This window comes from Panthera uncia (assembly GCF_023721935.1).
Source record: "Panthera uncia isolate 11264 chromosome B3 unlocalized genomic scaffold, Puncia_PCG_1.0 HiC_scaffold_1, whole genome shotgun sequence".
Lineage (NCBI taxonomy): Eukaryota > Metazoa > Chordata > Mammalia > Carnivora > Felidae > Panthera > Panthera uncia.
The window spans coordinates 73,942,039-73,969,475 of record NW_026057582.1 but is presented as its reverse complement, the minus strand read 5'-3'; the positions used below and the strand labels follow the sequence as shown (position 1 = coordinate 73,969,475).

Here is a 27,437-nt window from a genome sequence, read left to right as displayed (position 1 = left end):
CAATCAAAGAGAATGAAATCTTGCCATTTGCAACTACGTGGATGGAACTGGAGGGTATTATGCTAAGTGAAATTAGTCAGAGAAAGACAAAAATCATGTGACTTCACTCATATGAGGACATTAAAAGACAAAACAGATGAACATAAGGGAAGGGAAACAAAAATAGTATAAAAACAGGGAGGGGGACAAAACAGAAGAGACTCATAAATATGGAGAACAAACTGAGGGTTACTGGAGGGGTTGTGGGTGGAGGGATGGGCTAAATGGGTAAGAGGCATTAAGGAATCTACTCCTGAAATCATTGTTTCACTATATGCTAATTGGGATATAAATTTAAAAAAATAAAAAATAAAAAAATAAAAAAAATAAAAATAAAGTGCTGAAGACCTAGAATAGCTAAGACAAACTCATAATTTGTGATTTGAGGAAGTAGTGGGGGAGATCTGAATTGGGAGGATTTTCTAACTGCTTTGGAACCACATTTATCATATTGTATCCAGAACTAGTAGTAAATAAGTTGTTTTAAATCAAAAAAAAAGAAAAAGAGAACAGTAAGAAAAACAGAATTAAAAGTGGTTAAAAGATTTGAATAGACACTTCAAGTTGTGGATGACAAGCAGAGGAAAAGATGCTCAATATTATTAATCACTAGAAGAAATGCAAATTACAGCCACAATGATACACCACCCTATGCCAGTCAGAATGGCTAAAACTAAAAGGACAAACAATACCAAGAGCTGGTGAGAATGCAGAGAAAATGATGGGAAGGCAAGATAGTACAGATTCTTTGGAAAACAGCTGAATAGTTTATTATTATGTCAAACATATATTTACCATAGGATCTAGAATTCCAAATCCTGTTAAGTAGCCAAGAGAAAAAAAAATACGTGTTCATATTTGAATATTTATATAGGCTTTATTCATAACTGCCAAAATTTACCATCTCAAATGTCCTTCAAATGGGTAAAGAAATTGTGGTATACCCATATAATGGAACACAAACGACTGATACATACAACAGCATGGATGAGCTTCAAATACCTTATGCTAAATAAAAGAAGCCAGATCAAAAAAAAAAAAAAAATACAAGGACTGGATATCACCCTACAGAACTTAAGTAAAACATCAAGGCTCGCCATAGAGTTGGCCCACCATTCCTAAAAGCCCAAATAAAGAAGGTAGAATTCCGGAAAAGTGAAGCTATATTTCCTGTGAGGAAAAATAGATTTTCTTCCTACTCCTGAGTGATTTGATCAGTGAACTTCCCAGACCAGAAAGTCAACAGAACCAAGGGAGCTATGCACCCAACTATGCCATCCTTTCTAATCTTGTTTTCTTATCCCTTTTTATCTCCAAGTCTCTCCAGACCTACTTCTTTGATGCCATATCCTTAATTCCTTCTACCTTCCGTCTTCTGACTTCCTCTGCTTTCTCCACTGCCTGCCCTCCCCAACCTCAACACTCCCACTTATACAATCTCCAGCTGAAAGCTGATCAGTACTGTATTATACTGATCAGTACAATCTCCAGCTGAAAGCCGATCAGTACAGTATCAGTATTGCTGAGTGCAGTACTAAGAAGCATATCATAGGTCTCTCCACTGGACTGCCTCTGTGGAAACAGAGGGCAGGGGAAGGAAGATTTGGGGTGTAGAAATTTGGGGAGGGGAGTTTGCATGGTTCTTTATGATGTTGAATCACCATTTGTTGACTGGGCCAGCCAGGCGCCCCCCAACTTCTGTTAGGCGTGTTTCCAATGGCACGCAGGAAATTCCAGATCACACTCCTGCGTTCTCTTGTTTGCTGCCCAGATCTTGGCTCCGCATGAGCTGTCAGGGTCCAGAAAGCCTAACAAGCCCCGATAGGAGCTAGCTGCCAACTTTGACTCTCAGAGACTGTCTAAAGTTGTCTGAGAGGGAAATCGGCCCTAGAAGGGTGCTTGAAGTTGGCTAGGACAATGAGAGAAGAAATCTGAATGAAGCCAGATCTCAATGATGTGACTATTCTAGAGATGCCTTCTCACACGTAACCAAAAACCACATGCCACTGGCCGGCACAGCTAGAAAGGGAATAGTTGCTCACCTAGAAAGTCATCAGTGTGAGGGGACTTTGAAATTACCAAACCGATCCCTCTGGCTTTACACATTAGAACACTGTGGTCCAGGAATGTTTGGCTGGCTTAGTCAGTGGAACATGCAACTTTTGATCTCAGGGTTGTGAGTTTGAGTCCCACATTCAGTACAGAGATTATAAGAAAGAAAAGAAAAGAAAAGAAAAGAAAAGAAAAGAAAAGAAAAGAAAGAAAGAAAAAGGAAGGAAGGAAGGAAGGAAGGAAGGAAGGAAGGAAAGGAAGGAAGGAAGGAAGGGAGAAAAGGAGGAAAATGGTGGCCCGAGAGGGCTACAGACTTGCCTCAGGGCACAGGGAACTGATAGTAGGACTAGGACTAAAACAGGTGCCCTGGCCCAATTATCCACCTGGCTGCATACTCAAAGAAGGTGAAAAAGGAAGGAAACTGACCCCGTGTGTAGGCCCTGTCCAGACTTGCAGCAAAACGAATGTAGGGAATGACGAATAGCAGTGATGAACTTTAAAGTATAGTCACCAAACTCATTAGTAGAAGCCGCCCAGTGATACTCTGTTCCTTCAGGTGAACGACTCCTTCTTTATTGTTAATTAAGAAGACAATAAGAGAGTGAGAAGGGAGATAAGCTTGGAGGGAGGAGGCTGAGAAGACACCCACCCATCCACACTTACTACAAGCCACAGAGAAACCCAAAGTACGTGTGAATTTCTTGAATGATCTGTGGAGGTGCTATCGGTCTTGTCCCCTAGAAAGTGACTCCTGGCAACATTCTGAGATGCTTCCAGGTATGTTACTATACTAGTCATCTAGTATGTTTTCATTCTGTAAATTCTGTGTACGGACCTCCATCATGAAACACGAATCATACAGGCGGAGGGCCGTCCCACACTTAGGATCAAGTCCCAAAGGCAATACTGAAGTGCTTTCCATTGAGACAGATAGATTCAGTGCCCCGTTAGTGTTCCCACTTGCTCCATGAGGGCTGAATCAGTCTAAGAAGGCAGGAGGAGGGTGTTGGGAACAGCCTTTCATTTCAGTTAGAGAGAAAGCTCAAACTGCAAGCACTAATGAAGCAGCACTTGGAAAGAAAGAACCTGAGTGATTCTCATTGACTATGCAGGGGTCTATTGGCTGCTAAACTGAAGGAGGAGTTTACCCCAGAGAGGGCCAGGAGAGGACCAGTGGGGCAGGAGCCACTGTGATTTTGTGGGTGCACTCGAAGCTGTGGGAGTAAGGAAGAGCTGGGACACTGAGCTGTGTTTACCTGTCCATTGAGAATGCAGAATTCCTGAAGCTTGTTTGGTTTAAAGAATTTTCTGAATATTAGCACTTTCCTTCTTAGAAGAATCACTGGATATGGCCATTTCTGCCTTTAAACAGATATTCAAATTAACGTGTTAGCACCTCCAACTTAAAATTAATCTGCCTGGATTAGTCTCCTGGAAGGGGTTACTTACGCCTTTATTTGTGGGGTAGCTACAGTCTCCCCGCTGAACAGAGATCTCTGGTTTGTCACCAGACTGTTTGAGGTCTTTCTCTCCTTGATTGTGCCTGACCCTCTCCAGGACAGGACTAGGTCTTTCTTCTCCACGTGTCCTCCTATTCAGAGCACTTTCCCTCTGCACCAGCTCCCTGGCTGTGCAGGTATGGACCTTTGTCATCACCCATCACTTTATTCCCCAGATGGAAGCCCCCAGCAGTCCCAGGCCCAGAATGTGCGGGGGGTCAGAAGCCAGAGCTGGTGAGTGCACAGATATTGATGCAGTCACACCCCAAGTGAGAGTTCTTAAAAGCTCCAGTGAAGTGTTCTCTCAGCACCAGCAGGAGGGAATTGAGGAGCTTTGGGTTTGGGAACAAAAGTGAAATGAACTTAAGACAAATTCTGGCTCAAGGAACATATCTAGAAACTCCAAGTTTCCTTCTCTTCCATCCTCACTGCTAGTAAGAACGTGATCCCCATTACCACAGAAATGCCCCCCCACACACGCAGAGAGGGACAAATGGCTCCCTCTCACCTGCAGCCCTCCTCCCTCATACAGATGTGAAAGATTCATGTTGCATAAGGGAAACACAGTCTCTTCTGATATTTATGAGTGTGGTACATAAAGACAATGACAGAACTGGGCAAAGAGGTTGGAGGTAGGGCCTTTCTCTAGTTCTATGACCTTGTCTAGAGCCAAATGCAACTGTAAAGAGGGGGGTCAGATGTAACGATTAAATGACGACAGAAGCTGAGTCTAGCCTTTACAATGACTGTACAGAAGTGGTGCCAAGAATGGAGCATTCACAGGCCAAGTGCACTGGGAACCTGGGAGAGAGCCACCAGTGAGCTCAGGGAGAGAGCCACCAAACTCCCTCCACAGCACTTAGTAAAAGAGAGACTACAGAGTATTCTTCCTGAGTCAACTCTGGTAGCAGAAAGGACACCAACTGGAAGGAAGCCAGGGGACTGGGGTCTAGCCCCAGCTCTGCCACTAACTAGCAGTGGCCATGAACAAGTCACTGAACCTTTCTGAGATTCAGGCTGTTCCTCTGTAAAAAGGCAGGGATGACATTAGGGATGGTGAATGGCACACACACCTTTACCTCCATCCTGCCTTTAATAGAGGCTATGGTTCAACCACATCACTTATTAGAATTTTTTTCTACAGCATTCTGGGCAGGACCTTCCAAAAGTGTTGGTACAGAAGCCAAAATCTCCTTATTCTCCAATTTTATAAACTCTACAGTGCCCTCTAATTCCTACATTGAAGGTTCCGACTTTCCAACTAGGACATAACTATTTTTTTCTAATTTAGTGATAGCTCACTCAAAAAAAAAAAAAAAAAAAAGGAAAAGGACAATTTAGGATCATACTTTCATACACTCCTGTATGCAGTCTGCTCCACCCAGGGGCTGAGCAGGCTCTTCCTGAGGTTACCCCGTCCTTCCTTCTGTGCCAGACATTCTTGTATTTGAGCCTTGCCCTCTGTCAGTTCACCCAGCATGACAGTCCCAGACTGGAGCTCCCTTCTATCCCAAATCGCCCATACTTCACAGCTTAATATTTGGCATCAAGGAATCTACAAGGAGGGGAATGATCTCCGGTTACTAAAAACCAAGACGAGAGAAGGCATTGAATGATTCTATCCAATGCTTACCAAAGCTAACCAGAATGTCAGTTTTCACCCCTGGCAGGAAAGCAATCACACAAACAGTACGAGGATGAAGCCAGCTTCAGAAATTCAGGTGGAGGGGTGCCCGGGTGGCTCAGTTGGTTAAGCATCTGACTTCAGCTCAGGTTATGATCTCACAGCTCAGCTCACGAGTGTGAGCCCCGAGTCAGGCCGGGAGCTGGATTCTCTCTCTGTCTCTCTGTCCCTCCCTGCCCCTCCCCCCCTCACTCTCTTTCAAAAAAGAAAGAAAAGAAAAGAAATACAGGTGGATGCAACTGTGTTTTATTGAAAGAAGCTGTGAAGTGGTTAACATGGGGCACACCTCACCCCTCAAACCATGCAAGGGCAAGCCTTGGGCAGGGAAGCATTTGTGTACTGGAGAGGAGCACCAACTTGAGTTATTTCCCTCAGGGCAGGGAAGGGAGAGGGGAGACGCAGGGGTCACAGTGGTGAGGGGGTGCATCTCACTGCTCCGGCCTCAGGTGGAGACCTAAACAGAATCATCAAAGTGGACTGGCACATACGGGTCCCCCTCACAGGCCACGATGATGTATTTATGTTTCTGGGTGGTCTCATATGTACATCTGGGGTATCTGGAGCCAGGCCTCAGGTGGCAGTCAGTGATATTCATCTTTGAGAAACTCTGGTGGCAGTTGGGCTGCCCATTCTTGCAGGTGACATTTCCCTGGAGGCAGACGTCCTGGACATCTGCCAGAGGCTCGTGTACAAAGGTGTTCACCGGCTTGCACTGTCCATCTGTCATTTGCCGGTGCCTCATCATTTCGTTGCAGTAGTTGCGGCCATAGTTGGTGAGGTTCGAGTCCACGTGCTGCCACTGGAACTTCATGGCCCGGGATTCCTTGCCCAGAGAAGGCTGGACGTACCCCAGCGCCAGCAGCACCAGGACCAGAAGTGGGAACCAGATGCAGAACCTTTTCTGAGCCATGGTGGTCTCACTTCCCTGGGAGAGCCTAGCTAGGAAAGGGAGAGGAGAGAGAAAGCGCTGCCTGAGAAAGAGAACCCCAGCTCCTACCTGTGGCCTCCCTGGCTCACAGTCTCCCTTTGGGTCCTCCAGAAAGATATCCCTCCCTCTGCACAATTTTCCAAGTAACAACACACTCACATACACTGTTCTCCCACGAGCTAGAGAGAGGTGGTCTTCCCCTCCGGGTGGTGACATTGAAAGTGATCTCAAATCCTGCAGTCCTGTGCCTGAATACTAGGGAGTTTTAAATTTAAAATACGTCTAGACCCAGAACTCAAGTGGCTCATTAGAAAATCCTTTTGAATAAACTGTGAGCTAAATTGCATCCCTGAGATACCACCAGAACATCTAGGATCATAACTGACAGAGCCCTGTTGTCCTCCAACACAAGGGAAGCAGCCCACTGCCCAACATTGGCATCACAAAGGGATGCCATTGTATTCCAAAGAGAGGTGCTTGTGTCCCCCAGCTTGGGGCAGGGGGGCTGCTGCTCCTTCTCCAGCCCCATTCATTAGTTGTCTGCAGCTCCCATGCTCCATCTGGATATTTGCCTAGCCCAAGCTTTCTCCATGCGAGCCTCACCCACCCTGATTCCTCTTCTCCAACCCTTAAGCAGAAGGAGTCCCTGAGACCGCCTCTTGGGCTACTGACCTGGGTCTCTAGCTTCGTCTCCAGGTGAGAGCAGAAGGCCAGTCTCTGCAATCCCTGGATCCCCGGGGTATGAATCTTATATAGATTACAAAGGGGCTTGGCTTCTAAGAAAAGAAGGGTGGGAGGAGCATCTTGCTTTCAGTCCAGAGGGAATCAAGGACGTTGGGAGCGAGGGGTGAGGAATCAGCCAGGCCAAACTTTTGCAGCATTGCTGGGAAGGATGAGTCTTTGCCTATAGGAACCTTCCTGTAAATCTCATGGGTCTGCTGGTTCACAAGGAGCAGCAGAGAAAGTCACCACAGCACTGGTGCCTGAACTCCAGCAAAGTCTTTGTAATCTCAGGGCCATTTTCACCAAAGAGCCCTCAGTAGTGGTTAGCAGAGGGCACATAAACATGTGATCACCAAGCAGGAGGGAAATGAAGGTCCTCTCTCTCCCCAGGAGTCCTGGAGCGGTTGAAATTCCTTCTGTGAGGAGGGGGGTGAGGCGTCCAGCTGGAGGCTTCTCAGGTCCAGGGGCAGGGAGGTAGTGCCCGCCTGTGACCTAGCCCAGTGTGGCCACTGCAGCCGACGTGGGTTCGGAAGGTGAGTGTGTGGGTGGTTCACATCTACAGCGACCACTCCTGTAAGGTCAGAGTTGAGGAGAGGAACTGAAGCTAAACCAAAACCCCAAATCCCTGTTGGAGAAAAAAAAGAGAACGACATATTTCTTTTTATTTTATTTTATTTTTTAATTTATTTTTTTAAATTTACATCCAAGTTAGTTAGCATATAGTGCAACAATGATTTCAGGAGTAGATTCCTTAATGCCCCTTGCCCATTTAGCCCATCCCTCCTCCCACAACCCCTCCAGCAACCCTCTGTTTCTTCTCCATATTTAAGAGTCTCGAATGTTTTGTCCCCCTCCCTGTTTTTATATTATTTTTGCTTCCCTTCCCTTATGTTCATCTGGTTTGTCTCTTAAAGATCTCATATGAGTGAAGTCATATGATATTTGTGTTTCTCTAATTTCGCTTAGCATAATACCCTCTAGTTCCATCTACGTTATTGCAAATGACAAGATTTCATTCTTTTTGACTGCCAAGTAACAGTCCATTGCGCATATATATATATACCACATCTTCTTATTTATCCATTTATCCATTGATGGACATTTAGGCTCCTTCCATACATTGGCTATTGTTGATAGTGCTGCTATAAACATTGGGGTGCACGTGCCCCTTCAAAACAGCACAACTGTATCCCCTGGATAAATACCTAGTAGTGCAACTGCTGGGTTGTAGGAGAACGCCATATTTCTTAATAGCAGAATTGCCTCTGCCAACCAAAAAAGAGGCAAAACTGATGAAGAACAAAGGCCTTTATGGGGGTGGGAGGTCTCAGGATTGCAGTTTGGGGAGCAGATTCCAGAGTACCCAGAAAAGTGTTCTGCCTACACAGGAAGAGTGGGGTTTTCAGGAGAAAGAGGGACATGGGGGCAATTACCTAATTCAAATAAGGGAGGAGAAGGAAAAATGTGATTGGCACTAACAAACTGAGCCATGGGTATTTACACTTTGACTAACTGACTTCTTGGTGTTATCAAGCCACACTCTTCCTGATAGGCATTAATTAATTATTCTGTTTCCAGAAAGTCCACACTGCCAGTTCTATGATCCAGATGCCAGGTGTCCTGCGGACTTTGTAAACAACTGCTTGTAAAACAATTACTGTGTCTGGCCCAGATCAAAAGGTCTTCTTGCCCAATTCAAAAGTTCATTAGAAAAGGAAATGGAATTTCAAGATGGATTCTGTTGTGTCTAGAAATTTTATAAAATTTGACACCTCCTAGAAAGGGACCTGTTTTTGCTGGGTGACCATTTCAATTCTTGTGGAGTGAAAAAAATAAACATTCCCTCCAACTGTCTTGGTCCAAATTCTGACTTAGCATCTTACGAGTTGGGCAAGCTAGTGAACTTAATTTATTTCTCTGTTCCTCAGTTTCCTCATCTCTGAAGTGGGGATGATGATATGTATGTCTTAGCTTTATTATGAGGACAAAATAAGGTAAGATGTACAGAGGACTTAGAAAGGTCTCTAGAAAGCATGATCAATGTTGGCTCTTGTGATTGCTCATGTAGGGTGGTGTTGAGATCCTTAAGGAGTCTGTTTCATTAACATTGTGCCAACTCTGACTTACTCCTTATAAGGGGTGAAGTAAGGGAACTGCCAGGCTTTTGCTTTACTGAAAACCTGAATTGAAAAAAGCACGAAGTTTTGAAGCCCTGGGGTGGGAGAGACAAGGGAAAGGGAGAGAAGAGAGGGACTTCTGGGAGAAGAACAGAATTCTTTAAAGGGAAACGTTTTTATTGTTTGCCACATGATATCCAAGAAATCTGTAGTAAAGTCAGCACTATTTGCTAATGCACATGAATTTGGAAGTAGCGGTAGGGCCAAGGAAGATGTGGTATGGTGTGAGTTTTCAGTTTTGTATTTCTGTAATTTGACCAACACCCCACCCTTCACCTCGGTTTTGTCTTCTCTTAATCCTTAGACAGTACTCATATCATCTGGAGTAGTGTTGGGAGGAAAACTTTTCCTAACCACTTAGGTTCATGTTGGAGAGCCTACAAATTAACTGACAAAAGACAGTTTAACAGGCAAATAGACAACATTTATCCATATGCCTGTGTAAGAGCACAAAAGTGGCTTAAAGCTAAAAAGCTAAGGATGAGGGTTTATATGCTAACTTAATAGGGAGAAGGGGGGCTCTATAGGAAACAGGTGGGTTTTTTTTTTAATTTTCTTTTTAATGTTTGTTTATTTTTGAGAGAGAGAGAGAGAGAGAGAGAGAGAGAGAGAGACTGCAAGCAGGGGGAGGGGCAGAAAGAAAGGAAGACACAGAATCAGAAGCAGGCTCCAGGCTCTGAGCTGTCAGCACAGAGCCAGATGAGGAGCTCAAACCCACAAACCTTGAGATCATGACCTGAGCCGTAGTGGGTCACTTAACCAATGGAGCCACCCAGGCGCCCCTTGTTTGTTTGTTTGTTTGTTTGTTTTTTGTTTTTTTTTAAGAGAGATAAATGAGCTTTTAGGGGAACAAGTAGGAAGTAAGATAACTTGTGATAATGATTGTTTATGCAGGTGTGAGTGATTTGTCTTCTTTCTGGCTGTAAAACTGCCCCAGAGGGGATTTACAGTGCCTTCACTCTCAGAAGACTCTGCCTTTATTCAGATAAAAGAAGCTCTGAAAAGCCTTCTTCTGCGTCTTCTGAGTCTCAACTATCTTCAGTTTAAAATAATCTCCATAAGGTCCCAGTAATTCACTTTTGCTTTTAATTCCCTTGCCTTTGGGGATGTGTCGAGTAAGAGGTTGCTACGGCTGAGGTCAGAGAGGTCTTTTCCTGCTTTCTCCTCTAAAGTTTTGATGGTTTCCTGTCTCACATTCAGGTCCTTTATCCATTTTGAGTTTATTTTTGTGAATGGTGTGAGAAAGTGGTCTAGTTTCAACCTTCTCCATGTTGCTGTCCAGTTCTCCCAGCACCATTTGTTAAAGAGACTGTCGTTTTTCCATTGGATGTTCTTTCCTGCTTTGTCAAAGATGAGTTGGCCATACGTTTGCAAATGACATATCGGACAAAGGGCTAGTATCCAAAATCTATAAAGAGCTCACCAAACTCCACACCCGAAAAACAAATAACCCAGTGAAGAAATGGGCAGAAAACATAAATAGACACTTCTCTAAAGAAGACATCCAGATGGCCAACAGGCACATGAAAAGATGTTCAACTTCGCTCCTTATCAGGGAAATACAAATCAAAACCACACTCAGATATCACCTCACGCCAGTCAGAGTGGCCAAAATGAACAAATCAGGAGACTATAGATGCTGGAGAGGATGTGGAGAAACGGGAACCCTCTTGCACTGTTGGTGGGAATGCAAATTGGTGCAGCCGCTCTGGAAAGCAGTGTGGAGGTTCCTCAGAAAATTAAAAATAGACCTACCCTATGACCCAGCAATAGCACTGCTAGGAATTTATCCAAGGGATACAGGAGTACTGATGCATAGGGGCACTTGTACCCCAATGTTTATAGCAGCACTCTCAACAATAGACAAATTATGGAAAGAGCCTAAAAGTCCATCAACTGATGAATGGATAAAGAAATTGTGGTTTATATACACAATGGGATACTACGTGGCAATGAGAAAGAATGAAATATGGCCTTTTGTAGCAACGTGGATGGAACTGGAGAGTGTGATGCTAAGCGAAATAAGCCATACAGAGAAAGGCAGATACCATATGGTTTCACTCTTATGTGGATCCTGAGAAACTTAACAAAAACCCATGGGGGAGGGGAAGGGAAAAAAAAAAAAAAAGAGGTTAGAGTGGGAGAGAGCCAAAGCATAAGAGACTGTTAAAAACTGAGAACAAACTGAGGGTTGATGGGGGGTGGGAGGGAGGGGAGGGTGGGTGATGGGTATTGAGGAGGGCACCTTTTGGGATGAGCACTGGGTGTTGTATGGAAACCAATTTGACAATAAATTTCATATATTAAAAAAAATTATGTAACTGAGAGAATAATAATTAAAATAAAACCTTCAAGATTCCTATAAAAAATAAAAAATAAACAACTGGAAGCATAAAATAAATAAATAAATAAATAAATAAATAAATAAATAAATAAAATAATCTCCATATCGGGGCACCTAGGTGGCTCAGTCAGTTGAGCATCTGACTTTGGCTCAGGTCATGATTTCATGGTTCATGAGTTGGAGCCCCACGTTGGGCTTTGCACCGACAGCATGGACCCTGCTTCAGATTCTCTGCCTCCTTGTCTCTCTCTGCCCCTCCACCATTTGTGCTCCTCTCTCTCTCAAAAAATAAACATTAAAAAAAAAAATCTCCCTATCAACTCTGGGGATCCAAGTGGGCCATGCTAAAAAAACAAAATCCAGCAGAGTGAGTATACAGATGTAATTGGCTTTATTTGATGATCCATGAATGGGGCTGCATCCCATTGAGCAGACAGAAGCTCTGAAGAGCTGTACAAAATGGAAGACCTTTATAGGCAGAAGAAATTGGGACAAGGAAGTTAATCTAGCAAAGAGTGGATTGTTCCAGGCATAAGTAATAGAGTAAGTCAAAATATCACGTGTTACCTAATTAAGGTACAACAAGAAGAACACAGCATCACTTCCCTGATCTTCCTATCAAAGATGCATAACTTGAATTTAATAATGAAGAAAATCAGGCGAACCCAAATTGAAAGATATGCTACAAAACAACTGTCAAAGTCAGGAAGTCAAGAAAAACCTGAGGAATTGTCCCAGGTGGAAGGAAAGTAGAGAGACACAGCAACTAAAACAACATGTAATTCTGAACTGAAATCTTTTGCTATAAAAGACACTATTGAGGGGTGCCTTGGTGGCTCAGTTGGTTAAGCGTCTGAATTTGGCTCGGGTCATGATCTCACGGTTCGTGAATTCGAGGCTGCTTCAGATTCTCTGTCTCCCTCTCTTTCTGCCCCTCCCCTACTCTTGCTCTGTCTCTCTCAAAAATAAATAAACATTAAAAAACATTTTTTTTTTAAAGACACTATTGAGGCAATTGGCAAACTTGAATGGGATCTGAGGATTAAATTGTGGTTCAGCATCAAGGTTCATTTCCTGTTTGATGACTGTGGTTAAGTAGGAGAATGTCCTTGTTTGTATGCAACACACGCTAATGTATTTGGTAGGGGTAAGGGTGGTAGGAGGTGGTGGGCATCATGGTTTCAAAGTGGTTTATGGCTCAATTGGCTCAAGAAAAAGAAAGCCCTTGGAATTCTACTTTCAACTTTTAGGTGAACTTGAGTTTCTTTTCAAAATGAAAAAAAAAAAATCTCATTAAAAAAATATATATCACAGTGGGAAAATCCAGACAGGATATTTTAGAAAGAGAGAGAGGAGAGGCAGAGGGAGAGAGAGAGAATCCCTGGGATCATGACCTGAGCTGAAATCAAGAGTCAGACACTCAATCAACTGAACCATCCAGGCACCCTTCAGGCAGAAGACTTCTAAAGTTTATTTGTTTATTTCAATAGCAAGAGAGAGACAGAGAGAGAATGTGTAGGGGAGGGGTAAAGAGACAGGGAGAGAGAGAGAATCCCAAGCAGGCTTTGCACTGTCAGCACGGAGCCCAATGTGGGCTCATGAACCAGGAGATCATGACCTGAGCCGAAGTCGGACACTTAACCAACTGAGCCACCAGGCACCCCTTAGACAGAGGACTTCTAAATCTAGGAGGACCTGAGTCAAAATTTCAAATGCAAGTATGTTGCAAAATATTCAAAACCAGAGATGAGAATGAGCACCAGAAAATCTGGAACAAGAAGGCATGAATGGGATGGTCTTAAGTGATCACCTAGGATCCTTGTAAGGACAGGGTAGGATATGATATCTGGAGTGGTCACATAGGTTGAAGGGCCAGAGGAAGTGAAAACAAAAAAGAAACAAATGGAGTCCAAAAATAATACACTAACTCCAAGAAAATTCCAAACAGAGCAATTAAATCTCTGATTTACTGTTCGGACTTGAAATGAAATGATAATAAATAACAGTCAAGCACAGATTCACATGAAAATCAAATGAAACTAATCTCATTCCCTGCCTTGACAAGATAGAATTAAGGAATATTTGGCATCTTTACTTCAGCAAAGCATTGGATAAAGTCTCGTGATACATGACTCCCTGGTTAAGTCAGATCTTATGATGCTGTGACATGGAGCTGCTTCATCAGGCCTGTCCTGTTCATCACATTTACAGATGATTTCAACAAAGATGCAGGATCTCACAATACATGGTGCAACAGACAGATGACAGAGAGAGAAAAAAACATGGATGATAGAATCAAGACCCAAAAAGCTCTTGCCAGTCGTAGTGGGTTACATCCAAAAACTAAAAGATGAAATTTCACAGGTATAAGTCTTCTGACTTTGGAAGCAAAAAACAAAATGCATAACTACTGGACAGAGGTGGGATGATGATGAGTTTCCCAGCAATACCTTCCTCCACGCTACGCTGAGTGCTTGCATAGTGTAGGCTGTGCTAGGCAATATGGATACAACAGTGATTCAGACAGAATTGCTGCCCTCAGTGACCTTACAGTCCTTTGGGAGATATAAGCAAATAAACAGTAAAATAAAATGCTACGTGACAGTCCAACTCTTGGCTTTGGCTCAGGTCACGATCTCACAGTTTGTGAGTTTGAGCCCCATGTCGGGCTCCTCGCTGAGTGTGGAAACTGCTTGGGATTCTCTTTCTCTCTGCCCCTCCTGGCTCGTACACTCACGTGCATGCGTGTTCTCTCTCTCTCTCTCTCTCTCTCTCTCTCTCTCTCTCTCTCCCTCTCTCAAAATAACTAAACTTTAAAATGTTTCATGGCAAAGACCACTAGTGTGAGAGATCGTATGGAGGAACACTTCGCCCTACTTTTGTAGGCTTCAGAAATGTTTCCCAGAATAAGTCACAGCTGAGTGGGGACCCAAAAGATGAGTAAGAGTAAAGTAATGTTGAGAGAAAGAGTTTTCCAGATAAATGAAGCAGCAAGTCAAAGATCTGTAGATGAGAGAGGGCATGGCTCTTTGGGCCTTGAAAGTCCTGGTGGGCCTGTGGGGCTAATGTAGGAAGTAACAGGTATTAGGAAAGACAGTAGGGAAGGACTAGAGACAGCTACATTAGAGAACCTGAGGGAATTGATGATGGCCTGAAATAAGCTATGGGAATGAAAAACAGCAGACAGAGATGAAAGAGCCAAAATCTACAGAACTTGGTGATTGGTTGGTTCAGGGCAATGAGAGAAAGGGGACATTGATAGGGTGCCTGGCTGACTCATTTGGTGGAGTGTGTGACTCTCGATCTCAGGGTGGTGTGTTCAAGCCCCACACTGGGTGCAGAGATTATTTTTAAAAAATCTGAAAGTAAGGGAAGGGACGGGAAGGGACGGGAAGGGACGGGAAGAGAAGAGAAGGGAAGAGAAGGGAAGGGAAGGGAAGGGAAGGGAAGGGAAGGGAAGAGAAGAGAAGAGAAGAGAAGAGAAGAGAAGAGAAGAGAAAAAGACCTGGTGAGTAGAACCCCAGATTACATTGCCCTATGTAGCAATTTAATTGTTCATTTAATACTCCCAACAACACCAAGAGATGAATGCTGTTATTATATCATTTTGCAGATGAGCAACCTCAGAGAAGTTATATAACTTGCCAGACTTGAGGCCAGAAAGTAATAGATTTGATATTCAAGCCCAGATTAACTAAAACACAGTGGACTGGGCATTTATTTTCACATATCAGGTATAAGACATAAGTAAGAAGTAATAATTTTTTAATTTATTTATTTATTTTGAGAGAGAGAGAGAGAGAGAGTGCACACGCATGAGCAGGGTGAGGTAGATAGAGAGTGAGAGAGAGAATCCCAAGCAGGATCTGTGCTGTCAGTGCAGAGTCCAACAGGGGGCTCGATCTCACAAACCATGAGATCATGACCTGAGCTGAAACCAAGAGTTTAATGCTTAACTGATTGAGCCACCCAGGTGCCCCAAAGTAATAGTTTTTAAAATGTCATTTCCCATTTAAATTTGAAAGTTTATGGGGGCACCTGGCTTGCTCAGTCGCCAGAGCATGTAACTCTTGATGTCAGAGTTGTGGGTTTGAGTCCCATGTTGGGTGTAGAGATTACTTTTAAAAATTGTTTTTAAGTTTACTACTTTAATGATCTTCTGGATTTCAAGTTTTTGTTCATATGTGTACATAGTTGTCCAAAAGTGTTAACGCTTGAATGGCAAGTCATGGCAAAGGGAACAGCAAAGTATCTTCCAGGTCCTGCTTTGTTACCAATGGAATGTCCATTGGCAGAAGAGGCACAGAAGTGCTAGGAAGTGATGACTGTAGGAATTCTGGCTTATGTGATTCATTTATAAAGATGAAGAACACAGGAGGAACACCCAGTATAATGAGAAAGATAGACTATGGGGTTTTTGAGATTATTTTCAAAGGAATGACAGACTGATAGGTGACTTCTCAATAGAGACTGTGGAAGGCAGAAAAGCAAGGAACTATTATGTTTAAAGTGCTGACAGGAAATCATTGCCAACTGTGATGAGAAAAACAATTTTTGAGTTGCTGCCTAGACATCTTACAGTATGACAACTGCTCAGAGTCTAGATATTTAGAGAAGAGCAAGTTCTTGCTCTGCTTTACCCAGGGCATCTTTTGAAATAACCACTTATAGCTGAGCTGGTGGAAAGTTAGTGGCCTCCACGCCAACCTTTTAAGTGATGGGTGCCTGTTACCTTGCTCTCTATCTCTTGCTTACTTGTGACCAGGGACAGAGGACCGCCCTGTCCCCTGGTTCACTGTGCCATTGGCTCATCCCCCAACCTTCCCTCCCCACCGCCCCACCACTGCCTGCCCGACCCTCCATCTCACCATTTCTGGGATCTGTAAGTAACAAATCTTGTGACTTTACTTCTATTTATGTGTACTGAAACTAGACCTCCAAGCAAAATGACACTGGGCTTTCCATTCCCCAAAGTGGCAGCTGGAAGGCTGACGGAGTAACATGGCCATGTAGGTGGCTTGCACCTCCTCTTCAGCAGGTCATAATCTGCATATTCTTAGTTTAATACATGAGCTCTGGTTTCTCAACACACCAGCCTAGAATTATTTACCCTGTCACATAACAATGAAGGTAAAATAAAACATTTGCAGACATAAAAATAAAATAAAATAAAACCTCATGGAATTTCTAACTAATAAACCTTCACTAAAAAAATTTCAAAGCACGGATTTCAGGTTAGAGGGAAAAGCTATTCGATGGTTGTCTGAAATTCAGGAAGGAATAAAAAAAAGATGATGATAAATATGTGAGCAAATATAAAAAACCTTCTCAACTGCATAAAATAATAATATCTTGTTGAATTAAAAAGATAAAATCAGGGGTGCCTGGGTGGCTCAGTCGGTTGAGTGCCTGACTCCGGCTCAGGTCATGATCTCGTGGTTCATGGGTTCGAGCCCACGTCGGGCTCTGTGCTGACAGATCGGAGCCTGGAGCCTGCTATGGATTCTGTGTCTCCCTCTCCCTCCTTCTCTCTCCCTCTCCCCCACTCACGCTCAGTCTCTCTCTCTCTCTCTCTCTCTCTCTCTCTGTCTCAAAAATAAATAAACATTAAAAAAAAATTTTTAAGATAAAATCGAAATATATGTCAGTAACATAATTTGGAAGTAATATGAATTGCCAAGTGTTCAAGAGATGACTAAAAGGTATTGATTAGACTTTTATATGTTTAGTATGCATTTTGGAATCTCTAAGGTAAATAATGAAAAGAATGGGTATGAATTCCAAACTAGCAGAGACAATAAGTGCAATGGGGATCAGTTAGGATAGGCTTGGTTGTACTCCAGTAACAAAGAAACTCAAAATTTCCCATTTCTGCTACAGGTCTATCCTGGTCCAACCAAGGGACTCTGCCCCCTGTAGTTACTTGGGAATACAAACACACAGACTTCGTCTTGACACATACTTCATAATCACAGAGGCAGAGGAAAGACAAACAACCCACAGGATGGTTCTTAACCCTTCTACTGTAAGGGACACGTGTCATGTCTACTCACACTTCATTAACCAGAGAAAGCCTCATGGTCACATTTAAGTACAAGGGACAGAGAAATAGAATTCTTTTAGGGGAGGCAAGATGATGGAACAGCATGGAAGGTTTTTGTGTCTCTCGCGTCCATGAAATAGAGCCAGACCAACACTAAACCATCCTGCACACCTAGAAAATTGATCTGAGGATTAACACAACAATCTTCACAAACTGAACCACAGAATTCAGTAGGTATGCAGCATGGAGAGGTGAATTTAGGGAGAAAGAAGCCACAGAGGGCAGGGAGCCGGGTTTGCGTGGGTTGAGACGACAGAGATGGGGGGAGAATACGGGAAACACACCCCCCAAAAAACAGCTGGAGAGAAAGTGGAAAAGTGAAAACAGCTGCAAGGACTGAACTAAGAAGGGAGAAAGGAAAGGGTTTAAATTCCATTAAGACTATCAACAGGGGGAGCACAGAGTCTGAACTCCGCAGCTTGATACCTGGCGGTGCTCTGGTGGGAAGGGTGAATCCCCAGGAGCAGAGTGGAGTCCAGGGTTCTTCAGGCCACAAGTGGAAAGGCGGTTGCCTTGCCAGGAGGACACTTGGTAGAGGCTGTGTGGGTCCCCCAAAGGTAAGGCCCCAGTGGACCCGGGAGAACAATCACATTCGCTGGTGCTGGAACAAGGTCGTTAAGGGTGAAGCCTGGTGCCAGATGTGTGTTGCGATTTTCCATAATCCTTGAAACGCTGATGCTACACTATCTTACGAACTTTTTCTGGGGTGGGCTGGCACCCGGCCACAGTCTCTGGGCATCAGCAGCAGCACTGTCCCACAAATGTTCCTCGGTGCAGCTAGCACCAGGTCATTGCTCAGTGAGACCCTCCTGCAGAGGGGCAGAACAGGTCAAAGCCGCAGTCCTTCAGAAGTAAGAGGTGGGGGAAAACAACAGCATCTGAGACAAAACTCAAGAGGCAGATGCTGCCTGGGGCTTGGTCGCAGACTGTGCAAAAGCATGGAGTGGATGGAAGCCGAAGACAAAGGATGGGTGCGCGATTGCTGATCGGGGAGAACAGAGTTGGATACTAAGACTGGGTGACTGGGTGACGCCATTTTAACCGCACCCGCGCATGCGCTTATGCACCTACAAGCGCCACAAGAATCCACCCCAAAAGCTAGGCAGCGCCATCTAGCGGAGAATGGAGCCATTACCCTATGCCCCACCCAACTGGGCCAACCTCATTCTTTAGGAACACAAGTCTCTCCACCTGCTTAGTTTATGGACCATAAAGTGCTTCATAGTTTGACTCCTAGGGGAAGACAAAATAGCTTTAGTCTTATTTCAGTCTGTTCATCGGTCCATGCATTCAATATTCTTTCTTTTTTTTCTTCCTTTTTTCTTTTTTTCTTTCTTGTTTCTTTTCTTTTTCTTGAATACAGAAAAGAAAAAATTCATTTTTATTTTCAATTTTCACTAAAAATATTTTCTTTAATTTTTTTCTACCATATTTTTTACTTTTCTGTAAATTCTTTCAAATTCTATTTTACTTCCATCATTTAATTTTAGTCTACTTCAGTGTTTTCATTTTTTCAAATTTTCAAATGATTTCTTTTTTTTCTTTCCCATTTTCTCTCTAAGTATCAAGCCCCTTTCCATACCCAGACCAAAACACACCTAGGATCTAGCATCATTTATTCGATTTTGTGTGTGTGTGTGTTTGTTCTTAATTTTTTAATTTTAATATTTTTTAGTTTTAATTTTTTTAATTTTAATTTTTTCTACCTCATTAATTCCTTTTCTCCCTTCAAAATGATGAAACAAAGGAATGCACACCAAAAGAAAGAGCAGAGACAAACGACAGCCAGGGACTTAACCAACACAGATACAAGCAAGATGTCTGAATCAGAATTTAGAATCATGATAATAAGAATACTAGCTGGAGTCAAAAATAAATTAGAATCCCTTTCTGCGGAGATAAAAGAAGTAAAAGCTAGTCAGGATGAAATAAAAAATGTTGTAACTGAGCTGCAATCTCGAATGGATGTTGTGGTGGTAAGGATGGCTGAGGCAGAACAGAGCATCAGCGATATAGAGGACAAATTTATGAAGAAAAATGAAGCAGGAAAAAAAGAGGGAGATTAAGGCAAAAGAGCACGATTCAAGAATTAGAGAAATCAGTGACTCATTAAAAAGAAACAACATCAGACTCATAGGGGTCCCACAAGAGGAAGAGAGAGAAATAGGGGTAGAAAGGTTATGTCTGCAAATCACAGTGGAAAACTTTCCTAACCTGGGGAAGGACACAGACATCAAAATCCAGGAAGCACAGAGGACTCCCATTAGATTCAACAAACACCGACCATCAACAAGGCATATCAGAGTCAAATTCACAAAATACTCAGGCAAGGAGAGAATCATGAAAGCAGCAAGGGGAAAAAAGTCCTTAACCTACAAGGAAAGACAGATCAGGTTTTCAGCAGACCCATCCACAGAAACTTGGCAGGCGAGAAAGCAGTGGCAGAATATAGTCAATGCGCTGAATCAGAAAAATATGCAGCCACGAATTCTTTATCCAGCAAGGCTGTCATTCAAAATAGAAGGAGAGATAAAAAAAAGTTTCCCAGACAAACAAAAATTAAAGGAGTTTGTGACCACTAAACCAGCCGTGCGAGAAATTTTAAGGGGGACTCCCTGAGGGGAGAAAAGATGGGGAAAAAAATAAAGACAGATCAAACTCAACACCCAAAACACAAATAATCCAGTGAAGAAATGGGCAAAAGACATGAATAGACACTTCTCCAAGGAAGACATCCATATGGCCAACTGGCACATGAAAAAGTGCTCAACATCACTCATCATCAGGGAAATACAAATCGAAACCACAATGAGATACCACCTGACACCTGTCAGAATGGCTAACATTAACAACTCAGGCAACGACAGATGTTGGCGAGGATGCGGAGAAAGAGGATCTCTTTTGCATTGTTGGTGGCAATGCAAGCTGGTGCAGCCACTCTGGAAAACAGTATGGAGGTTCCTCAAAAAACTAAAAATAGAACTACCCTACGACCCAGCAATTGCACTACGAGGCATTTATCCAAGGGATACAGGTGTGCTGTTTTGAAGGGACACATACATCCCATTGTTTACAGCAGCACTATCAGGAATAGCCAAAGTATGGCAAGGGCCCAAATGTCCATCGATGGATGAATGGATAAAGAAGACGTGATATATATATACACACACACACACACACACACACACACACACACACACACACAATGGAGTACTACTCGGCAATCAAAAAGAATGAAATCTTGCCATTTGCAACTACGTGGATGGAACTGGAGAGTATCATGCTAAGCAAAATTAGTTAGAGAAAGACAAAAATCATATGACTTCACTCATATGAGGACTTTAAGAGACAAAACAGTTGGACATAAGGGAAGGGAAACAAAAATAATATAAAAACAGGGAGGGGGACAAAACATAAGAGACATAAATGTGGAGAACAAATAGTGGTTGCTGGAGGGGTTGTGGGAGGGGGGATGGGCTAAATGGGTAAGGGGCACTAAGGAATCTCCTTTTGAAATCATTGTTGCACTACATGCTAACTAATTTGGATGTAAATTTTAAAAAATAAAAAATAAAACAAATTAAAAAAAAGGAGTTAGTACAGAAGACACTGAAAATACAGCGCAGAGACAGAGCATAGCCCCAGGAACAGGGCAGAGATGGGTAAAGAACAGGAGACTGTGTTCTCTGTGAGCATCTTGGAAAGGGGGACATAGGTACCAGGCAAGGAGAGGGATGCAGCTGAGAAACAGGGAAGTTGACTAAGTATATGAGTAGAACAGGAACGTCCTTTCTAGCAATGGAATTTTCTCCTATGAAAGGGACTTGAGTGACTTCTCTTGTTTGCCTCGAACCTCTGCTTTAAAACAGGGTTCTAGGGGTGCCTGGGTGGCTCAGTTGGTTTAGCATCTGACTTCGGCTCAGGTCATGATCTCACAGTTCGTGGGTTTGAGCCCCGCGTCAGGCTCTGTGCTGACCACTCAGAGCCTGTAGCCTGCTTCTGATTCTATGTCTCCCTCTCTCGGTGCCCCTCCCCCACTCACACTTTGTCTCTCTCTCAAAAATAAATAAACATTAAAAAAAAAACCAGGGTTCTAAGAATGTCTACATCATCTCTGTTGTCCTCTGGATCATAGGGAAAGTTATCCAGTATAGAATGAGTCTGTGACCCATTACTGAGAGGCCTCATTTCATCAACATTGATTTATCTTCACTATACATATCAAAAGGTGATGTCAATCTCTAGGAATTTTTCTCAAGTAGTTTGACTTACATCACAACTGTAGTTTATTTATGCACATACAACGTGATATTTATTTCCATAAATTGCTTTTGAGAAACTGAATAGAACCAGTAGTGGGGTACCTAGCTGGCTCAGTCAGAGGAGCATGCGATTCTTGATCTCCAGGTCATGAGTTCAAGCCCCATGTTGGGTGGGGAGATTATTCAAATAAATGAAACTTAAAAAAAAAAAAAAAAGAATATATCCAGTAGAATGAAGAGACCGTATGTATTAGCTGTAACTTCACGACTGGTTTGCTGTGTTCAGGGAAGATTATTTCACCTCTCTGGATCTGTTTCATCTCTACAAAACAGACAGGCTTGATGATTGGCAAAGCAACAATAAAAGATAATTTAAATGTATAGGTATTGGAGTGTATTTGGACAGAGGTGTAGAATCAGTTACTGCAACACTGACTGGCATTTTTGGATGAGTAAGATTAATACACAAAAGTCCTACATTACTATTTTGTTTTTTGGGGTTTTTGTTTTTTGTTTTTTGTTTTTTTAATTTATTTTTGAATTTTTTTTTAACGTTTATTTATTTTTGAGACAGAGAGAGACAGAACATGAACAGGGGAGGGTCAGAGAGAGAGGAAGACACAAAATCTGAAACAGGCTCCAGGCTCTGAGCTGTCAGCACAGAGCCTGACACCGGGCTTGAACTCATGGACCACAATATCATGACCTGAGCCGAAGTCGGATGCCCAACCAAATAAGCCACCCAGGCGCCCCTCTGTTTTGAAGACCAGTGATATTTCAGCCTCTGTAATTTGTTTCCATATCTGTAATCAGGGATAATTAAAGTACTTACTCAAAGATGATACAGACTGAATGTTTGTTTCCCCACACCCACCCCCAAATTCATCTATTAAAACCTAACTCTAAATGTGATGGTATTTGGAGGTGGGGCCTTTGGGAGGTGATTAGGTCATGAGGGTAGAGCCCTTATGAATGGGATTAGTGCCCTTATAAGAGAAACCACATAGAGCTCCCTTACCCTTATTGTCATGTGAGGTAATAGTGAGAAACTGGTTCATAGCTACAAAACCATACGCCCCTGTTTGCCCAGGACCATCCCTATTTATGCCCACTCTCTTGGCATAATACATAATAATGTCCCTTTTCACTCTCAAAAGTGTCCCAAGTCAGGGGCGCTTGGGTGGCTCAGTCAGTTGAGGGTCCGACTCTTGATTTCAGCTCAGGTCATGATCCCAGGATCATGGGATCAAGCCCTGCATAGGGCTCTGCACTGAGCATAAAGCCGGTTTAGGATTCTGTGTCTCCCTCTCTCTCTGCCCCTCCCCTCCATCTCTATCTCAAAATAAATAAATAAAATTTTTTTTTAAGTATCTCAATTCAGACGGTAAATTATACAGTCACCATATTCAAAGCACATAACAAGCCCTTAACAGAATTGTAACATTATTATTACCAGTGATGAGGAAAACAAAGGCAAGAGAAATGTAGCTTAAATTAAATCTCCCTGCAGCTTGTAGTCCACTGATAGACACCTGAAACATGCAGAGCATGACCTTCCTCAAGGAACTCATGGCTGCCTTACTGCCATAATATTTGTGTTTTATTAAAGACTAAAAGTAACCTTATCTTAACAGCAGCTGGCCCCTCAAAGTCCTGACATCCTTGCTTCCAAATTCCTTAGAGACTTATGCAATCCCTAACCCCCACTAATTAAAAAGTATATAATCGGTCCCTCCTCCTCTCAGTGCAGCTCTTTCTGCCCACGGGTTCTATCCCCATGCTATAATAGAATCGCCTTTTTGCACCAAAAACATCTCAAGAATTCTTTCTTAGCCATTTTCTCATGAACCCCATTTTATAATTTTATCACAAGTACTGATATTGTTTCCTAAAGAGTCACAATTAAAAGTTCAGTTTTAATTCTGAATTAGTAGGGGTGACAATGGTTGAAGTTTTTGATTAGGCATTTTCCTATCAGGAAAATGCAGACAGATCTGGACTTGGACATCATTGTGAACACACTGAGATTTACATTGGGGGAACTTGCAGCAGGCAATGAGAAATTCAAAGCAATGCCTCTGAGAGAGCCTTGGGACACCATGTACAACTGAGCATAACTCCATGGGGGCCATGGTGGGAGCCATGGCTGCACCCAAGGGGGAAAATGGGACAGATAAGTTTGTTAACAGGAGGCAAAGGGTGTGAATGAAGGCTGAAGGAAGAGGTGTCTAAACAACACAGCTTCCTTGCACCTGAAGGTTGGATACCAACCTTTGGATACCACCTCTGTGTGGTAGACAGAAGAGGGGCCAGGAAGAAAAGGGAGCAGATCTGGCTGTCTGGGCTGTGTCCCCTGTCATGCCCTATCTCCTGAACTCCCTCTCAAGAGCCCTTGATTCCTGGTAGGATCCTTGAGGCAGCTTCAAATCTCCCAGACACACCCTGGCCTCAGAAAAACAGACCATTGCAGATAGCATTTCAGAGCTGGAAGTTGGTCAGCCAGTTCAGATGACTGGAGTTACAGCCAAATAATAAAATCATTATTGACTTAGGGTCTCAGTGAACAATGCAGTATTTGTTTAACATTTCTGAGCTCTTGCTGATTGTTCAAGTTTCAGAAAATACTCTCTTCCAGAGAAAAGCAATTAAAATTAGACTGGGTATTTGGAGTGAGGGGAGGACATCTGGGGTTTGCCCTGAACTTTCACTGACCTTCAGCCCCTTAGGGCATGCTCCTCATAATCAGTTCATCATGTCCACTGACTAGTCTAAGGAAAGAAAAGAGGGCTCCCCCTGGGATGGCCAGATGCATCTGCCTACTTATCTTTCTGTTATCATCTCAGTCTAGAAACCACTTTCTGCTCCTGATTCTATGCCCAGTTAATTTCATTTGTGACTTTGTGGAACATAATGTAGTGGAAAACAGCACAGGAATGAATTTGAGCCTGAAAGCCAACAGTCTAACCTAAGGTTAACAACGTTGTGTTGATTATGTATTGCTATACAGCACACTTACTAAACACCGACACTTTTATTATCTCTGATTTTATGGTTTAAGTGTAAACTTTCAGTCTTAAACAGGGTGGGGCTGGGCGCCTGGGTGGCGCAGTCGGTTAGGCGTCCGACTTCAGCCAGGTCACGATCTCACGGTCCGTGAGTTTGAGCCCCGCGTCAGGCTCTGGGCTGATGGCTCGGAGCCTGGAGCCTGTTTCCAATTCTGTGTCTCCCTCTCTCTCTGCCCCTCCCCCGTTCATGCTATGTCTCTCTCTGTCCCAAAAATAAATTAAAAAACGTTGAAAAAAAAAAATTTAAACAGGGTGGGGCAGAGGTAAGGGGAAAATTGCAAGCACATCCTTAACTTTTTGAGTGGTCTGATTCTTTATAGTGGTACTGGCAAAGCAATTCTCAAACTACGTTAGATGTATTACAGGAGTGAGCAAATGAGCCCAAGGGTTAATGTTGTGAAGAGCCAGGGTTCAACTTGGACATGTGATTACAGAATGGTTGGAGGAAACATAAGGGAGGAAGAAACTTTCTCTTCTACCCTCTAAGTTCAGTGATTGAGGACCTACAAATTAAGCTGACAAAAGAGAGTGGCGCCTGGGTGGCTGAGTCAATTGAGCATCCAACTCTGGATTTGGGCTCAGGTCGTGATCCACGGTTGTGGGACCAACCCCATGATGGGCTCTGCACTGAGTGTAGAGCCTGCTTGAGATTCTCCCCTACCTCTTCCCCCCCCACCCCCTCCCCCACTCACACTCTCTCTCTAAAAATAAAAAAGAAAAAGAAACAAATAAATAAACTGACAAAACATGGACTAACAAGAGAAAAAATTAATTACATACATATATACAACACCAAGAATGAACCCTAATGTATTCTATGGACTTTAAGTGATTATGATATGTCAATGTAGGTCCATTGGTGGGAACAAGTGTACCACTCTAATACAGGAGGCTATGCATGTGGGCATGGGAGGCAGAGGGTATATAAGAACTCTATACTTTCTGCTCAGTTTTTCTGTGTATCTACAACTGTTCTTTAAGAATTAGGTCTATTTAACAGGAAATCTAAAAAAGAGAGATGCTGATTTCTTCAAAACTTTCAAAGACCTAAAAGACTATGTAAATGTTACAGATTAAAGGTGGCTAAAGAGACATGGCAATTAAATGTGACACCTGACATTAGGCTGGAACCTGTACTAGAGGGGAAAAAAATATTCTGTGGAGATTATTGGGCCAACTGGCAAGTTGGTATGCAAATAGACCAGATAAAAATATTGCTTCAAAGTTACATTTACTGCTCCAACCAAATGTGTCTGTGTATTACTGTACAAATTTTCTTTTTGAATCCCTTGCCATTCCTGTTGTCCAGAGAGCTTTTGCCCATCTAATCTCATCCCAGCCACCTCCCAACTTCAACTAACCACCCCATGACCACCCAGAGAACCTGGCAGACCATTTCAGCCCTGAGTGATCTAATCTTGCTCTGAACTCAGAGAGGCTATTTCTGCACTGCTTACATTATGTTTTTAGAACCTTGTGTTTCAGGGGCACCTGGGTGGCTCAGTTGGTTAAGCATCTGACTAGTGATTTTGGCTCAGGTCATAATCTCATGGTTGGTGAGTTCAAGCCCCGCATCGGGCTCTGCAATGACAGTGTGAAGCCTGCTTGGGATTCTCTCTCTCCCTCTTCCTCTGCCCCCTCCCTGCCCCTCTCTTTTAAAAACAAACAAACAAACAAACAACAACACCTGGTGTTTTCAGTCATCTCCCTGTATAAGTTTGCATGATACCTTTCCAACTAAACTGCAAGGAAACTAATACTGGGCCATTGTGCTATGTTTCTTTTTACCTCTTAGACTTTTCTTATGACAGATGTTCACTATAATTAATTTATTTGACAATTATGTATCAAGCATCTATACGCACTGGGCTTTATAGTACAAAGATAAATAAGATATGGTTCCTGCCATCAGGACATTTATAGTTCTATATGTGGACCCACACTGTAATCAAAGAGTTTTAAATGTGCAAGGAACATAAAGGAAAGAATAGGAACTGTCCCAAGGAAAGCCCAATGGAGTAATTGACCCTTAAGAGTTGAAATATTTGCAGGTGGTCACCAGGTGGACAGGAAACTGTTGGCAAGGTCTTAATATGCACAGCTGACACAGCAAGTGCTGCACAGGAAAGGGTTCTGCATAATCTCCAGGTCTGTGCTTCCAGTCCCTCAGCATGACAGCCGCAAGCCTTATCCTACACCAGCCCTACAGCTCAAATGCACAATGACAGGTAGGTGGAGATGGGTGATCCCAGGAGATTAAAGCCATGGCTGGACACAGGAGGACCTAGAGTGGGGCACACACAGTTTCAGGGTTTGCCATAAGCAGAGAAACGAGAAGGAAGCCTTGATCTTAATCAAGAATGTATGGACAGGCCATGAGGTTGATACAATGAATCCATCCTGAGAACAAGCTGTCAGGCACCTGGGCAGGCTGCGTGCAGTGGCCATGCACCCAGAGAGGACAGGCTGTGTGCACTCTGTGTGGACAGACGGATTAGACCACAATAAATGATGCTGATAATGGAGGAAATTAGGCTAGCGAAAAAGGAAGGGACAATTCA

The 27,437-nt window shown here is 43.1% G+C and overlaps 1 protein-coding gene across 1 annotated transcript in view; it reads right to left on the bottom strand.

Annotated features, from left to right (window-relative positions):
• Positions 1-5,508: 5,508 nt before the first annotated feature.
• The window catches only part of RNASE1 (ribonuclease A family member 1, pancreatic), a 46,603-nt gene continuing 24,674 nt past the window's right edge, over positions 5,509-27,437 (bottom strand). The window contains exons 3-4 of the mRNA XM_049613180.1: positions 17,976-18,901; positions 5,509-7,550 (exon numbers count right to left, since the gene is read on the bottom strand). Coding sequence (XP_049469137.1) covers positions 5,729-6,418 — 690 coding nt within the window. The 5' untranslated portion in view covers positions 6,419-7,550; positions 17,976-18,901 and the 3' untranslated portion in view covers positions 5,509-5,728. The remainder of the gene's footprint in view (positions 7,551-17,975; positions 18,902-27,437) is intronic.